The 17,746-nt window shown below is 34.9% G+C and overlaps 1 protein-coding gene across 1 annotated transcript; it reads right to left on the reverse strand.

Moving 5' to 3' along the window:
• Positions 1-9,406: 9,406 nt before the first annotated feature.
• si:ch211-133n4.6 (uncharacterized protein LOC797776 homolog) lies at positions 9,407-12,009 on the reverse strand. Its single transcript, XM_043218213.1, has 9 exons — positions 11,892-12,009; positions 11,759-11,791; positions 11,645-11,677; positions 11,513-11,548; positions 10,970-11,002; positions 10,826-10,861; positions 10,686-10,715; positions 10,325-10,357; positions 9,407-10,231 (listed from the first exon to the last, which is right to left on the reverse strand). Exons 2-9 carry the CDS (start codon positions 11,769-11,771, stop codon positions 10,065-10,067), a joined length of 381 nt encoding a protein of 126 aa, XP_043074148.1. The 5' UTR covers positions 11,772-11,791; positions 11,892-12,009; the 3' UTR covers positions 9,407-10,064.
• Positions 12,010-17,746: the final 5,737 nt, after the last annotated feature.

The raw sequence follows: 17,746 nt of genomic DNA on the forward strand, positions 1-17,746 counted from the left end.
CCCGCCATTGTTTGTGTTTTCAAACAGCCTTTGTAAATAGAGCAGCTTCTGTGTCTCCGTCTCAACGGGTCCCGCTGCCCCTTTGTGTTTCTCTCCAGCCGATTGGCTCACTCCATTTGAGGTGTTTTTCTTGGAAAGCGAACTGAACATGCTCTCGGTTTTTGTGTCTGCCTTTATTTGATCCGGTACACGAGGATCTGTTCTGCCGCGTGAACGATATTCATGGAAAAGAGGTGCATCAAATTACATTTGGAATTATGATGTACCTCTTTGTTTTGACAACAATCGCCGCTTTTGCGTCAGAGATGTTAAGGGTAGGATAAGACGTAGAGTCGCCAGGGTTTTGCGTAGTTTATTAATACTAGATCATAATTACTCCGATGAAAACCTGAAGCACCCACATACGTATTTTTTTCTCATGTTTTGTTCCTAATTTATTTCCCCCAACATTCATTAATTCATTCAGTCATTTATTTATTCGCTTGCTTGCTTAGTCTGTGAGGCGACCTTAATTTAAATCAATTATTAAATCAATAAATCATAAATAAAGTATTTGTTTAATTAGGGTTATGGTTAGGTAACTTTTATTGAAAACTAAAAATATATATAATATTAGTTAATATGTTTGTTTGCTTGATTACGTAGTAAAGTTATCTTAATTTAAATCTATATGTTTTTGAATAATTTTTATATATTTTTTGGGTCGATTACATAGTCCTTATGGTTAAATTCAATTAATACAATTTTAAATGTAATTATTTATTTGCTTACATAGCATGTACGGTAATCTACATTTTAATTATTCATAAATATATTGTGGTATTTAATATTAATTTAATTAAATTGATTTATTTGAAAGGCATAGACTTATGTGTGTCTGTATATATTATATTGCCTTTTGGTTGACTTGCTTAGTTTTTTGTTTTTTTGTTTTAGTTAGACTTTTTTTTTAATACTTTTGTATAAACAGTATTCATGGAAAAGAGGTGCATCAAATTTCCTTAGAATTTTTTTATTATCTTCCTCTTTGTTTTGACAACAATTGCTGGATGTTGCGTCGGAGATTTTAGGATAAACTGACTCGCCAGGGTTTCGTGTTTCCAGATCATTACTACTTCAGAGAAAACTGTTACTTTACACTTTATACTACTGTTACTTTATTATTGTAAAGTAACCGTAGTGTAAATCTATACATTTTAGTCAGGGAATGGATTTGTTTGTTAGCTTGTTATCCTAAAGAGCAACATGGCTGTAGTCCAGGGCCCCAAACGCTAGGGGGCCCCTGAGACAATTTGCGTCTTATGTACCTCCTAGAACAGGGCTGCGTTTCCCAAAAGCTCGTGGCTTCGTCAATTTCACTTAAGATTTGCACTTAAGCCGACGACGCTTTTGAGAAACGCAGGCCAGAGACGGGCAGCTGGCGTCTTTTAGCACGGCCCGCTGGTTCATGTCAGACTCGGGTGATCAATTTGAAAACATCTGAAAAGCGTTTAAGGCCAGGGAGACTCTTAAACGGAAAAAGAGGTCTTGAATTTGGAGACGGAAAGACGAGAATTGCTATACGCAAATAAATTTAAAAAGGCTGCCGTCCGTTACCGGGGAAACGGTGCAACCTGATGGGAGAGAACGAATGTGCTTTTTCAGTAAGCCCTTCTGCTGGTTTTGTTACATGTTTTTAAACGTAAAAATAAAAACAAGATATTATGTTGCTGGATATAATGTCATTTGATAAAAAGAACACAATAATCGTTTAAATGAATTTAATAATACGTTTGACTCATCTCTGTTCTTAAGAAAAATGTAAAAGGCTGAAATAAGTTCTTACATTTGATGTTAAAAGTCCTGCAGATACCAGGTTATTGTATTCCTGATTGAATAATTCCTTTTAACAGGGCTCTTAGGTTCTTCTGTTGGCCACTACTAAAAAATGACCTCTGTACATTTGTTTGGTGCAGATTTACTGACTATGAGATGTTTACATTGGTTTGTTGGAGTAATATTTATTTCTATTGACAAAGTTTTCCTTCAAAATTAACAGTTATACTTTAATTTTCGTCAAGAAAAAGGAATTTAAGTCAGTGAATACGTGGTTTAAATAGCAAATTGAGTATATATATATATATATATATATATATATATATATATATATATATATATTTTTTTTTTTAAATCAAATCTGTGTTTGAATTGTGAACGTAGGGTGTAAGACCAAGTTGAAATCTCTGTGTTTTTTTTTTTTCAGGCAAATGCAAAGACTTATGCGAAATGCGAAGATTATTGATCATAAGCGTTAACTAGAGATTGTTAATGTTAAAATTTTTCAACTTTTAGCTTCTAGTGTGTTATTAGACTTGGACCTCGTCATTAAAAAAAAACAAAAACTAAATAAAACTAAACAAAAATTTTCACTGAAAAAAAAGTAATTTTCATGCATTCATAGGCCACGTGGTTGCAATAAAAACGCTATTAAATGTAATAAAAGTGCCATTGTTTAAAAATGATTTATTGACTGCGGTTCCACGTTCAGTTGTGCTTTCAAATTTTTCATTAAAATCAATAATTTTTTTTTTCTTTCTGTAAGGTTATTTAAAATATGTAGTCGTGTCAAAGTCTAATTGCGATTAATTACATACAAAAAAGTTTTGCTTACATAAAGTGTGTGTATTGCTTATATTTATATATGTATATATAAATGCACATACAGCATATATTTTGAATATATTATAAATATATATGTAATTTACACATAATAAATATACACAGTACTTTGGATGCGATTAATTGTTTTACAGCACTACATTTTTAAACGGAATAATTTATTTGATTGCGTGCTTAAGAATATATTTAAATGATAAATGAATATATTTAAATTAAGTAAATTATTATTAGATATTAGTGATTTATTGATAAAGTTATTTATTTGGTCTGTATGGTAATCAAATTAAATTATATTTTTATATTATTATGCTTTTTTAAAATTTTATTTATTCATTAATTTTTTTTATTCACTTAGTTTTTTTTGTTTGTATATATTTATTTATCTTGCAGTTGGTTTATTTATTTTAGTTTTTTTATACCTATCTATTTGTTTATCTTTGCATTTAAGGTCGCTGTGAATAGCCTTGAATTATATGTATTGTCTTAATGTGAGTAAACCTGTGTCTTGGCCTGGAAAAGCTTGAGTTTCTCTGTGATGTCTGCCGCGTCGAGACACACAATGCCTCTTTGTTTCTCCATTGAGAAATTTATTGAGCTTAAAAAACATCCTTGTTAAAGGCGACCCGTTCGTGTTTTTCTTTTAAACGCATCCATTCATATTCAACAAGCCGCTGACGCCTCGAAAGAGCTTTAGGTGCGTTTTTTTATATGCAAGTGATGATCAGTTCGGTTTTAGTACTGGATGTCAATGAGGTTTTGAAGAGCTTTAGGAAAGGAGTGAATTGTTCCTGTGGCCTTTCTAGAGGATGCCGGGGTTTTCCAGCCGTGCTTCTTCAGAGAGTGTGAGAGCGACACAGCCTTCAGACGAGCGCTTAGCACATCAGTGCTGGCTAGATTAAGAAACAAGCCACCCTTTTGAAATGATACCTTGAGCTCTCACATCCATCCGGTCAGGATAAAGCCATGAAGCATGATGGGAAACTCCATCACACCTGATGAGCGTCTAGTGAGAGTCAAGTCATATTTACGTCACTTCAGTCATTTACTCATTATTCACTTTCCTGTTTTTCCCTGCTCTTTTCCTTTCTTCCTCTCTCCCTTAAGTTTCCATTCTCTTTTCTTCCTCACAGTCACTTTGCTTTCTTCCTCTATTCCTCTCTTGCTTGTTTTCACTCCCTTCATTTTTCATCCTTCAGTTTTCCTCTCATTCTTTCTTCCTTCCCTCCTTTCATTTTTGATTTATTTGCCCTGAATGTTTCTCTTTATTTTCCTCCTCCCTTCTTTCTTGTCTTCCTTTTCCTTCAATTTTCCTTCCTTCCTTCCTTCTTTCTCTATTCCTCTATTCCTTCCCTTTCTCCTTTCCCTTTCCCTTTCCTTTCCATTTTTCTTTTCCTCCCATTTTTCTTTGTTACGTTTCTTCATTTGTCTTCTTTGCCTTTTCTTTTTTTATCTTTCTTGCTTTTTTCAGCCTTCTTTACTTGTCTTATTCTTTTCCATCGATCTGCTTCGTCACTTTTTAATCGATTCCTTCTGTTCTGTTTATCTCCCTCCATAGTTTTTCTCATCCCTCCATCGCTGTGGCGTCCGGGCTGGTAGCCGAAAGGTTGGCCATGCGTTGTCTCTTGCAATTTAGATAGAAGCCCTAAATAACGTAAGAGTTTTCTTGTAGAAGTGAATGCATTATTGTGAGGAGCCGCACTCCATCTCGTTGCGATCTCATGACCGGTGATCCAGGACGAATGTGAGATCAGCACGTCTGAGCAAGTGACCCGGTGACCTGTTAAACACTGTCACAGGGTCCTGTAAAACTCAAATGAGCCTATTGTGACCGTCTCTGACTGCGCCCGCCTGCCACTTCTCTTCTTGACTTTCGCATTTTTGCTTTAGATCTACATAACTGCCATTGTTTTCCATTTAAACGCCTCGCAGGGTGTCTTTTGTCTGGTTCTTTTCGACTAACAAGAGGACAGTGAGAAGTCTGAAAAGAGAGACTTTATCGTACAATAATGGCAAAGCGGTTTCGGTTATGTCACTTTTCCCAGAAACCTTTAGTAAGAAACAAGCCCTTTAGCCTCAAAACACGGGCTACAGATGGTCGGTAGGAGATGCAGGACTCGGTAACGTCCCGCGGCATTGTGTGAGCTTTAAATTTACGTGACATTTCTGTGGACGACGGCCGGTGATCATTGAAATTCTGTGTTGGTCTCCTAAAATCCAACCACTAGCTTTTAAATGCTGCTGTTTTTCCTCTGCTAACAAAGACACGGACAGCTTGGAGTTGATGTTAATTTGTGGACTTTAATCACAGATTTCCTTCGCTTTTTTTGGGATTATAACCAAAAAGTGTGTGTACGTATTAAAGTTATGCATATTTGTGCAAATAGTACAAATCACTTAACACAAAATATATACAGTTGCCAAAGCCTAACAGAAATGTATTATTATTATTGCTTTATTATGTGTGTGTGTGTGTGTGTATATAATCTTTAATGCATAAATATACATACAATAAAAAAACTGCCTTAAAATAAAACATATTGTTATTATTTATTATTATACAATGAGTGATAATTTAAATCAAATGAAACAATGCATTTGAATAATAAAAAAAAACATTTTTACAATAAATTATTAAATATATAAATAAATAAACTGCATAAAATGCAAAAAACAAACTGTAAGAACTAAATGAAAATATGTAAATGTTTATAAAAAAATAACAACAACAACAGTAGTCATTATAATAATGTAATAATAACCAGATGTTTTTTTTATCGTTATTTCTGTATATTTATTACATATTGCTGCTTTTAAAATAATCGGTATATAATCTTGCATGCATATCGCATTGGACATCACATTTGTTAGGATATATATTACAAATGTAATTGCGTTGTACTGTATATTTGCTCATGTACTGTATATCTGTAGTGTTCTAGGGTGTTGCTAAGGTCTGCTGGATGGTTGTTGCTAGGTGTTTTCTTTCTGTTATTGGCTCATGTATGACTTGAATCCGTTCTTCATTGTCTTTTTAACAGTTTTTCTCCTGTTCTATTGTCCAGCAGGTGCCTGAACGCTAACTAAAACAGCAGCGCACCTCTTCACACGCACGGTTTAGGCTTTCTGTTACGTCTAGATGCGTACGGCGTGTGATTTTTTTTTTTTTCAGGTCTTCCCGAGCCACTCATCCGTTGGAGAGGGAGTCAATGGTAACAGCATCTGAAATGTAAGAATGTCTCTCAGCTCTGTTCGGTAAAAAGGCTGTTTGTGTTAAAGTTCTCTGACAAATCCATCTCTCCGTGACGTCCATTGAGCAGACGGCACAGCCTCCATCCCATGATGGGGACGTTATCCAAGACGCTTCTGTAAAATGACCCATGTTTAGAACAGTTTGCCCTACTCCGAGTTCAGCCTCAGTGGGATTGTTTCCATAATTTGGAATCATGCCTGGACGTTATTGAAATCTAGCATAATAAAACAAAGATTAGATCTTTTAGAACTTGGGGGAAAAAAAAGAAAAGTAAGGCAAAGATTTTAAGACACGCTTTTGTGATTATTTGAATGCATTTTAATTTTATATATAAAAGTTTGTTTTTTTTTTACTGTTAATAATATCATTAATATTATTAGTATAATAATAAAGAAGAATTAAAAACATATTATTTAAATGGATGTTATGGTCATTATTATATTTGCATTTGTTGTCTAAGGCTTTGTCCATTTTTTTTTTTACATGCATAAACATGCACATATACTACAATACACATAAAAATTATGTGTACATATTTAAATTGAATAGGTCACAAAAATACATTTGAAAGAAAACTTAAAAAAATATTCGCATGCGATTTGCTCTTTAACAAGACTATTTTAAGTAGAATCCCGATACGTTTTACACAATATCAGTTTCATATCAACATGATAGGAATTATTATTATTGCTTGATATTAACATCAAGTAATAATAGAAATAAATCCAGCACAATTTTAGTACGTTTATTTAGCGCAGTTTTACTAGATTTTACTTGTTTATTTTGTTTCAAATTATGATTTAAAAAAAAACCCAGTAGAAATCATGTATATTTATATAGTTTTCAAAATACAAAACAGTAATTATAGTAAACCGAAAAAGGTTTATATATAATTTTTATAAGGTTTATATATAATTATTAAATAATATAAGTTGTCCGATGAGCTCACTGAGTGAGTAATATGCAATTTAACACTACATCCTATATTTATTATATAGGATGTAGTACCTATTTCTGCTGTAGTACCTCACTCAGCCGCAGGGAGGCAGCAGTGAGTTTGAGAACCGTTCCGAACCGACGCGTTCAGCGCAGACGCAGCCTGCGGCGAGCGTGCTCTCCCTCCAAATGAAGAACTTAACAAGTGTGACACGTTCCTCGCAATTTCAAAGTCAGTCATCTAAAGAGAGGCTGAGGCATGTTCATCTCTCGTACCGGCGGCTTGTGGTTCCAGTAAAGCCCAGAAGCCGATACCAGAGGAGACCCGATTCACGGAGCTGCTGAACAGAAGGCCTTTGTTTGAGAAAAGCCCTGCACGTCTGAGATAATGTCCCTCCGAAACACTTAACAGCTTGTTTTTCGTGTTCATTGAGTTCAAGTGATGTTTTTGTGATTGTAACTAATAGCTGCACTTCAAAACAAGCTTTTGAAAGTGGACCATTGGAAGGTTGATCAGGAGCAGCAGATTGGTTGATTATGCTGGTATTACAGTCACCACGATTATTATTAAAAATTAAGAACTGGAACATTAACTTTAAAAAAGTGATATCATTTAGTTACATTTTTAATCATATCTTTGTGTATTGTGCACACATGTACTTTTATTTAATGTAAATGCTATTTGTTAAACATGATTATTTGTACCTAAGCATTTGTGGCTATATTTTATTATTTTTTTCTTTGTTAATTTATATATATATATATATATATATATATATATATATATATATATATATATATATATATATATATATATATATATTTATTTTTTTTTAATTAATTAAAATAAATAAAATAAAAATAAGCTATAAAATAATTAAATTGAAAATAATTCAGTTTATATAAATTTATCACACATTTATTATTTGCATCCAAGCATTTGTGGCTAATTTATTTTTTACATTTATTAACAAAGTATAAAAATTAAAATATAAAATAACAAGATCTAATTTATTAAACATTGTCATTATTTAGGGATTAACTTGTTTATATATTTTGCTCATTGCACATTCTTTAATTTAGATAAGGGATTAATTATGATATAATTATAAAAAAATAGTGATACAATAAAATACATTTACATGAAAATAGACTATATTTCTACCGTTTTTCATTCCTGATCAACACTGAATGATTTGTCTGGGAAACACTGAATCCGTCTTCAGTGCAGCGTGTGTGTTGATACTCTAGAAGGTAAATCCTGTTGCTGTGACGTGTGAGCTTACAAAAAGCATCGCGGTCGTAACCTTTTGACCTTTTACAGGCGAAAGGTTGTGTATAGATGTGAGAACAGAGCTGTGGACGTCACAGGAGAAGCCCAGAAGCCCACACAGGTATCGGCTTTAGCGGGAGAGAACAGCCCGACCTTTATCGGTCCCGGAGAGAGAGAGTGGATATACAGTGTAAGGTATAGAGGAACGTATAGACACTTACAGGAAAGCTGTCTCCGGGCGTCAGTGTCTGTTTACAGCTTTCACCGAGCTGCTGAAGGTGATTTCAGGCCATGGTGCTGCGTAAAGCGTTCTGTAAATACATAATTAGCTGATAGATATCATTAGGAAGGGATTCTGATAAAAGCATCTAAAAAGTTATCTATTCATTTACTTTTTATATTTTTAGTATAATTAATATTGATGTATTTTTTTTTACTCTTCGTAAAAGTGTTTGAATCCATGCAATTGTTTTCAGTTTTTCTGATATTTATGTATTTAATGTATAAATGTATATTTTGGTTTATAAATTAATTTTAAATAACTAATTTTAATTAAAAGACAATAATGTCTTTATGCATTTACTTTATCCTTTCGTTAATAATAAATTATATTAAAAACAATTATCATGTATGTATATATATATATATATATATATATATATATATATATATATATATATATATATATATATATAATTTATTCTAATTATTGTGTAACATTATGCATATATTTTTGTAATTCTAACATTTTGGTTGAATTAATGTGTTATTTCATTCCATGTTATATTATTAATTTCGAAAAGGGTTTTAACATGAAAAATGTGTAATTCTGCTTTAAAATGTTTTTGCATTCACAAAAATGAAAAACCTTTTACATTAATAGCAATTTTGTTCCGAGCTAAAAATAAATATATTTTGTATATGTTAATATGTACAAGTCAGAGTAAGCATGTTGAATTTTTACACCCATATTGTGTCGAACTGAACGACAATGTAACATTTCAACCAAATTTTGACATTTTATTCTCCAGAAGCTTTTTGAACACTTTTGTTAATTTCTTTAAAAAAGCAGACATTTTAACTCCTTTGATATATATATATATATATATATATATATATATATATATATATATATATATATATATATATATATATATATGTATGTGTGTGTGTATATGAAGGAAGCAAAAATGAAATAAAAAATAATGAGTACTTTGTTAACCCAATGGTATACCATAATGAAAGAAACACGTGGTTTGTGTTTAGCATATTCATTGCTTAGAGTTTTATTTAAGGGTACAATAAAAGGAAAGAAATGTTTCAGAATAATAACATGTTACTGATTGTAATATTTGTAAATTCAATAATGTTAAATACTTTGTGTATAAAAAAAAGTTACTGAAAACAAAGAGAGAAACACTTTTGATTCAAACACTGTCATTGTGAGGAGAGCAAAGGCTAGTCGCTAAAGTCATGGCGCGCCTGAGCGCAGCGTCATCAGGTTGCCAGCACCAGTTTTATCAAGTCTGAGATTTATAGATTCAAATCTATCCTGTAATCAATCAAGCAAACAAAACCGAACGGTCTATAAAGTTGCAGCTTATTACGATATCAGATTTAACTTCTAGTCTGATCCGAAATTAAATCAATCCTATAAAGTGTCCGCGACAGCCTCGCCTCTGGGTAAAGTTTGGAAGAATATTTGGCAAGCACAGTCGCGTAGCTCACATTAACGGACCTTTAACGGTCAAAAGCATTCACGCCAACGCACAGTCACACACGCAAACGGATCAGTACATCACAGAGGATAAAGTCTAGTTCAAGATTCTCAAAACCAACAAAAACAAAAAAAATGCCACTGAACACATTTATATCGCTCGTTTTTCTCCCTCTATCACTGCCTTGTCATTGCAGCTTTGCCCCGTTTCTCTTGCCACAGTTCTCGTCTCAGGGACGGAGGTTTCTTGATCTCTTTTTTGAGGCGGAGACGGGCTTGCTCCGCTTGCGTGCTGATGCATTGTGGGATTTGGTTGCACGCTGGACCGGGGCCGGAGCGGGTTTCACGGCCGCCGCAGCCGCCGCCGCCGCCTCCTCTGAGTCTGGGGCTTCATCCTCTGAGAAACAGGCGAGACAGAAACGTTACACCTTTAATTCACAAGATTACATTCACGGGCTGCGTGCGCGTGTTTATGATGCGTGGCGTTTACCGTCAGGCTCTTCCATGCTGGATTTAGCTGCATCTTAAGACAAAAAATAAATAAATTAATTAAATGCATCATTTATTAAAATTATTTCAAGCAATTTTTAGTTAAGGAATTGAAATGTAAACAAACAAAAAAAAAAAAAGAATAAAAAATAAAATAATAAATAAATAAATATATCTATAAATTGAAACGGATTTTAGGATTATTAAGATGCAAAATAAATAACAATAGAAGCAATAAACAATTAAAGTCACATAATCCTAAAAATATGCATTAAAGAAGTAAAAAATGTGGTTTGGAATATTTCAGACTATATGTATCTTTTTTTTTGTACATAATATTGTACATAAATAAAATGACTTACCAGCTTTGGGCACGTCATTTACTTGAGGTGCTGAAAAGAAATCAAACAATTATTAAACATAAATTTTCTATTATTTATTGAGCTATGATATATCATACATTATACGTTTCATGTTTTCTATGAATAGATCTGATACTCACCGCTATTTCCCGCCTCAGCACTGGTGCTGCTTGCATCTAAATTAGACAATTTGACATTAAAATAAAATTTGTAGTTATTTTATAATGCTTGGTCAATGTTTTGGTGAATCAATACTTTTTTATGTACAGAATTCTTTCTTATACCTGCAGTCGCTCCGTTGTAATACAGAAGCTCATCTGTAGCCATAAGAAAGAAAAGTCACGATAAAATCTCTTTCATGCCTAACTAATTTCTTAATTACTTAATTACATTTAAAACTTCCTCTGTGTAGGTCAGAATAGGAAAAAAAGTGGTTTTAAAATATGTGGGTGTATGTGGGTTTAGACTCCACTAGGTGGCAGACTTGTAAAGTCTAACTCTAATTGCGTTAGAAAATCCAGCAGCTATAATTCTCTTTAGATATTGCAGAAAAACAAAAAAAAGATCTTGGTGCTTAATCACAGGTTCATCCGTGTTTGGGTTTCTGTGTTTTTACAGCACCACAACACACACTGACTCCTAAAAAACTATGGAATTTAATCATGAAATTTAATTTAAGAAATTCGTCATGAAAACTATCAGGCAGTGGGTTGAAACCTTCAGTTTAAGAGTTCACCCGTTCATTGTTTCTTCCTAAACTAACAAAAAAAGTTGACGGGAAACCCTCATCAGCTCCTGGCCCATCACGCGAGGCAGTGGTCACTCACCGTTGGGCTGGTCGGGTGACACCAGGTTCATGCTTTCTGCCGACGGAAACACAAAACACAGCGGTGAGGGTCCGTCCGGCCGACATGCTACAGACCGTGACTCCAAAACAGAGGAAGTGTGTGAAAACTCACCGGTTGGAGCTTCATCTGAGGTTGAATCCGGATCTGTGGATGAACAGAAGGATTCTTAGTTAAAGCTTTATTTGGATCCTGCAATATGTTCAATGTTATTGATTTAATATTTACCTGTAGCAAACATGGCTTGGGACCCTCCTTCAGCTGCAATGTTAAGTTTTTAGTTTATAAATCATTCTTGATACGTTCCGCATACATAGAATAAACAGATTACATTGTCTTATTACAGGATGAAGCTGTTTACCTGCTTCGAGGTCCGCTTTAACCAGCACCAGTGCTAATGAGCAGAAGATGAGAATGTTCCTGCGACAAAAAAAATAATCAAATCGTTTCCAGACACAATAAATCTGTCTTGCAAAGAAGCAGGTAAGGAGCATGCATTTTATATGTAATGAAAGAGTCTAAAAAGTACTGACGCACTATCATGATTCTGTATTTATTATAAAAAATGACTACTAATATTATACAAGTAGTAGTATATAACTGGTATTATGTAATAGCGACGTAACAGGCGACTTTAGTGATTTTAAAAATAGCTCTAAAATTTGTCTTTGTATTAATATGATGTTTAAACTGTTTAAATATTAAATCGCTGCATTCAGTTGCATGTAAAAAAATTCTAAAAAAATGGCAAATGTAATATTATTCACTGACAAACGTGCAATTATGTTACAAGTTTTGTTAGAATAGAAACAAAAGGCGAAAATAACTGATCTGGGTGCGTTTGCATCGCTAAAAGCTGTTGAGATTTACCTGGTCATCATGGCTGGAGGTCAGAGACGGGGTCCGGCGGTGTACAGTACACAATGTAGTATTGCACTTGAACTGGTCCTGCGGCGAAAGCGGCCGCCAAGGCTTTTATACCCCCTCAAAGGCCATTGAGAATGTGCGAGGGGAGGGTCTCTTATTGTGAAAGACGAGACGTGGAAAAAACGGCTTCATCTTGGATTACGTTAATTGCATGGCTTAATGTAAGGATTCATATGTCTCCTTCCCATGTACATTCCCACTAAAAGATTCTCCGTCAGGGAAAATCTTACCTCACAGAGAGCCTTTTGTTACCTGCTGCGTATTTAAAAGTTCCTCCGCTCCAAAAGCTGAAAAAAGGTCCTGCCAGCGGAGGGTTCAGGCGAAGCACAATGGCAAGGTCATCATATTTGCCCCGCGCGACCTGCCGATCGGACGAGCGTGTCGTGGTGAAAGGTGCTCAATGGTGGGGATTCCCTGGGTCACTGAGGCCAGTATTTGGGGAGAAATGCAAACCTAATTGCTCTGTAAATCAATAGCGAGCTGGCAGGGCATAAATAGAATTTTTCCTCTTTAAAAGGTTGGTGTTGGGGAAATGGCGCTTGTTTTTTTGGCCTCTTGTTGTCAAGATGCCAGCGATAAGGTTGCCGCTGATGGAGGTATTAGTGCTCACTCCTGCGGGAAAGACTCTGGGATCTGTGTTCAGGAAATTCCACTTTTCTTTTTTTTTCCTCTAGCTTTCCTCAAGATTAATTTTGAGAGAAAGACGGTGTCGGGTAACATCCCGGGCCGAACGCATGACCTGTCGTACAGCGGGATCCAGAAATGTTACCAAAAGGTCGGGAATTTACCCAGAAATGCGCCAAGGTCAGGTTTAGACTCGTGTGATGTAACAAAGGGACTCCGTGATGACAAAAACGTTTTGGGTTGGTCATTTTGAGATGCTTTTCCAAACCTGCGCTAATTACTGAATGTCACATAGGGATAATTGAACGAAATACATTACACGACTAGGCTAATTTGTTACATATAAAACGTCAATATTCAAGAAAAACTACTTTTTTGAAATTGTTTCCGGAATAGTTCTAATCACGGAACAATATGGCGTAGCAACGGTCACGTGTCATTATGGCTTTCGAAATCAGAGCAGATTTTAAAACAGTAGACATTATACGCTTAATGACTTTGTAAATGGATATAAAGTCGAGATTCCAGATGTAGCTATGATAACAAATACCTATAATGATATTACATAGTAACAGCTGAATGCTATTAAGGCAAGAATACGTTAAATGACTTAAAATTCTGTTTATGTCTCACAGTTCTGATTTTATAGCAGTTCTGCATTTCATCTCAATTCGTTATTTTTCTTCGCAAATCTGAAAAAAGAGGTTATAAGTGTGAGATACAAAGTTTGCAAAGAGCTTGATTGACAGGCGAGCAACAAACAAATCCGACAGGAGAGTAGATCAACTTCAGGGGACTTAAACTTGAGAAATTGTATCGACATCTCTCTAAAAATGCTTTCTGATGTTCAAAAATGTGCATATCGGACCATATCATGTGTGCCGCTTGAACTGAATTGCTAGAGCGATCTGTCACGCCACGCTGAAGAGCTGCAAAAGCGTTTCAATTTCTTAAATGCTACACAATTTGAAAACAATCATCGTCAGTTTCCTCTCTGCTTCTTATTTTTTTAAATTAGTGTGACTTTGGCTTATCGGACATAGCAACCGTCACTAAGAAGGTTGGGTTTTTAAAGAAAAGTCACAATTTATTCCTTATTCCATATCTCACAGTTCAGAATTTTTATCTCGCAGTTTTTACTCGCCCAATAAAAAGTCGCAATCGGCGGACCCTTTCGGATGAAACCCCTGATTGTGATCAGGGAAAAGATATTTCTACTGCACACCGTCTGCACCAGTAGGGGGCGATATGCGGCGGTCGCATGCGAAAACTAGCGTCACACGTTAAACGATGTCGATAATCGGATGTCAAATCGTGGCAGTAATCTGGACAACAGTCGTGCGTTTCAACCTCAAACTCCATACGCGGCCGATTTCACGAACTCGCGCAGCTAAGACTAAATCCCTTGTACATCTCAAGCACAAACTCATCCGTCCGTGGACATTCGATCTGTTGGCTATTTTTCCCTTTTATCAGACGGAACTACTGCCAATGGAAATGAATGGGCCGTCGCTAGACAAGACAGGAAGTCTACCCATCTGGGTTTTACCTTTCCTGGATTTCTATGGGCGCCTGTGGTAAAATGGAGCGGGCCGCTGTGGAGCAGAACAGGGGTTAGAGTTTTGATAATGGGAGAAAGTGGTCCTGTGTAATAGAGTTACATTTGACATGTCCTCCACTCTGGTATTTAGGAGCAGCATTGCCTACTATCAAAGAAGTCCTCTGTGTGCACGCTAAAAGGATTTTTCTCTTTAAAAGCGTAAATGGATAATTAACCGTTGAGGATCCCTCACTAGGCCGCATTATGGCCGCTTAGCTGTCTTTTCAAGAAACACACTCGCGAGGGAAGTCTTTGAAAGCCGGTAAGGTCAGATTTACATGTGTATGTGAAAAAGGCCCAAGGGCACACGGGACCCCTGGATTTTCCTTTTAAACTTGGGGGCTGAAAGGAAATTGCTAGCATCGCGAGGTACAGAACGTACTCTCATGCTTGACGGAAAAAAGAAACGCTCCGCGGCACTTTACATTAGGGAGCGCAAGCTCGCTCGGGTTACGGGACCATCAGGACCAGCTTGAACTTAGAAACCTCTGTTTGTTGCTGTACGGGTCAACATTTACGGAGGATAAATAAATAAAGCCTTTTTTCGTCTCAGCCTAAAATAAGTTTTTTTTTCTCTGAAGTTATGTCTCTGACCTGTGGGATTTAAAAAAGGCAATTGCATTTTTTTTTAAATCTCACAATTTTTTTATTTGAAAGAATCGTATGGAAAAAGGTCTGCTGTGAGGTGAAAAAGTTGCAATTACCTTTTCTATGATTAAAAAAAAACGTGTAAAATTTGAACTGTGAAATGCAAATTCAAAGAAATTATATGATAAATCTGAGATACTTACAAATTCTTTGATCATATCTTGTAGTTTTCACTTCTGAAGTTGCAGTTATTTAATTTTTGTATTTTTATTCATTTACATATTAATAACTTTATTTACTCACTTCCTGTGGCAGAAATAATAAAAGTATATATATTTTGTGGTTCCTCTGAACACGCTCTCACTAATTGGACATGATTCAAATGTCTGGAATGTCAAAAGAATAACTAAAATGAATCTCATTAAAAATAGTCACTTGTAGCCTTAGCTGTCAAAAATGACTTCCTCAAAAAACATGAATGGTGATTAAGAAAAACAGAACAATTTATTGTGGGGGTGTAGAGAAATCTTATTTTGTACACATTTTGCATTGAAATAAATTGTGCATATGTGACGATCATTAAGCGCCATGATTATTAAATCTCCTTAAAACACAAATTATTAAAGAAAAAAAATATTGAAATAAAGGACGTCCATTTTATTTTTTTTTAAATTGGCATGTTTTGATTGCCTCTACGACCTCATGCGATGCCAAAGTCAGAATATCAGAGAGTCAATTAGATATTTGTTAATCAAATGCTCTGATAAAACGGACCAAAAATATGAATGTCTCATCTTGCACAATTTTTAGAATTTAGCATTACTGTTTGCTCAATAAAACTGACATGTTTTCTTGCTAAAGGCACATGCCGTGATCAAACTTGTGGCTATTAAACTTTGAAATGCCCCGCCCCTTACTTCCTGTTTCAAAAAAGGCACCTCATTGCTATTTACGTTTAACAGCCTATATATGAACATGACAAAAATAACATGATTTAGTATTGTGACCTCGCTAGAATCACCAATTCGGTCTATCATCAAAATATAAATGCTGTAGCAAGGTTTGTGTATCTGGCCGGTAAGCGTTCTCTCCTGCCAGCTTTGGTAAATGAACTGTCATAATTTCAAAGAAGTTTCCATTGCCTTCCATCATCATGAAAAATTACACTCTTTAACCAGCACATACCAGACAGGATTTATTCAGAGGCTGATGAGATTGAATAGCTTTTTAATATAGACGGAGTATCACATGAGACCTGTCTGATGCCCCTTGATGTGGGAAGAATAATCTGTGGACAATTACTCAGCATTTTAGCTAGTTTTACTTCTCAGTTATTATACTACAAAGACCTTCCTGATTAATATTTCAGCCATTTTCAAATTGAATAACTGCGATAATAAATGCGATTAGCGACAACAATAGAATGAGTTCGACTGAACGAGATGAATGACGAATAAACAATATTATAAATAATCTCAATGTGATTTTAAAAACATGAAGCTATGTTTATGGGACCGATTATATGCAGTCGTATTTAAAAATCCACAGTGTTTTATCCAGATGAAGTCTTTTTCAGAATCCATTAAGGTTCTTCCATCGCTTGCCTGTCGATTCCAAGTATCCATTACCTTGGATTATGAATTGTTAAATATGTGCAAATGAGTTAGCTGTCATCAGATGAATTATCCCATAACACCAGTTTTCTTGACAGTTATCTATTAAGCTGTCAGACAGGCATTCGTAGCCTGCTAGTATTCCCAGTGCTCTGGTGTGTCCCACTTCAGGGCTGTAATTCTGTCGTCTTAATTAATGCTGGAGAAGATGATGCCAAAGACAATTTAAAGAGAGACCAGATCCTCCTAAAATCTTATATGCTCTATATTTTAAGTCACATGATGATCAACAGGACATATACTCACCTGTAATGTCACTATTTCTGTCTATGGGAATATTCATATGTTACCAATCAGAATGCACTCTATCTATCTATCTATCTATCTATCTATCTATCTATCTATCTATCTATCTATCTATCTATCTATCTATCTATCTATCTATCTATCTATCTATCTATCTATCTGTCTGCCTCTCTCTCTCTCTCTATCTCTCTCTCTCTCTCTCTCTCTCTCTCTCTCTCTCTCTCTCTCTCTATATATATATATATATATATATATATATATATATATATATATATACACACACATTAAATATGCTTAAAAGTTTAACTGAATTGTGGAATGAAACAAAAAAGATAATGACATTCTACACATTGTCAAAATGTGTCAAAAATATTATCACAAAATGCTAAATATCGAATACTAAACATTAAACAACAAAAATAACAACACATACAGAGACTTTTAGACAAAAATGTTCAAAATATTTCAAGACACGACTTTCGAGAGGCTAGAAGGACTGAATGTAAGGCCGTTTTGGTATAGTTTTGAGGGCTTCTGGGTCGTGTAATAATCTTGCAT

The sequence above is a fragment of the Puntigrus tetrazona genome, chromosome 19, assembly GCF_018831695.1.
Source record: "Puntigrus tetrazona isolate hp1 chromosome 19, ASM1883169v1, whole genome shotgun sequence".
Lineage (NCBI taxonomy): Eukaryota > Metazoa > Chordata > Actinopteri > Cypriniformes > Cyprinidae > Puntigrus > Puntigrus tetrazona.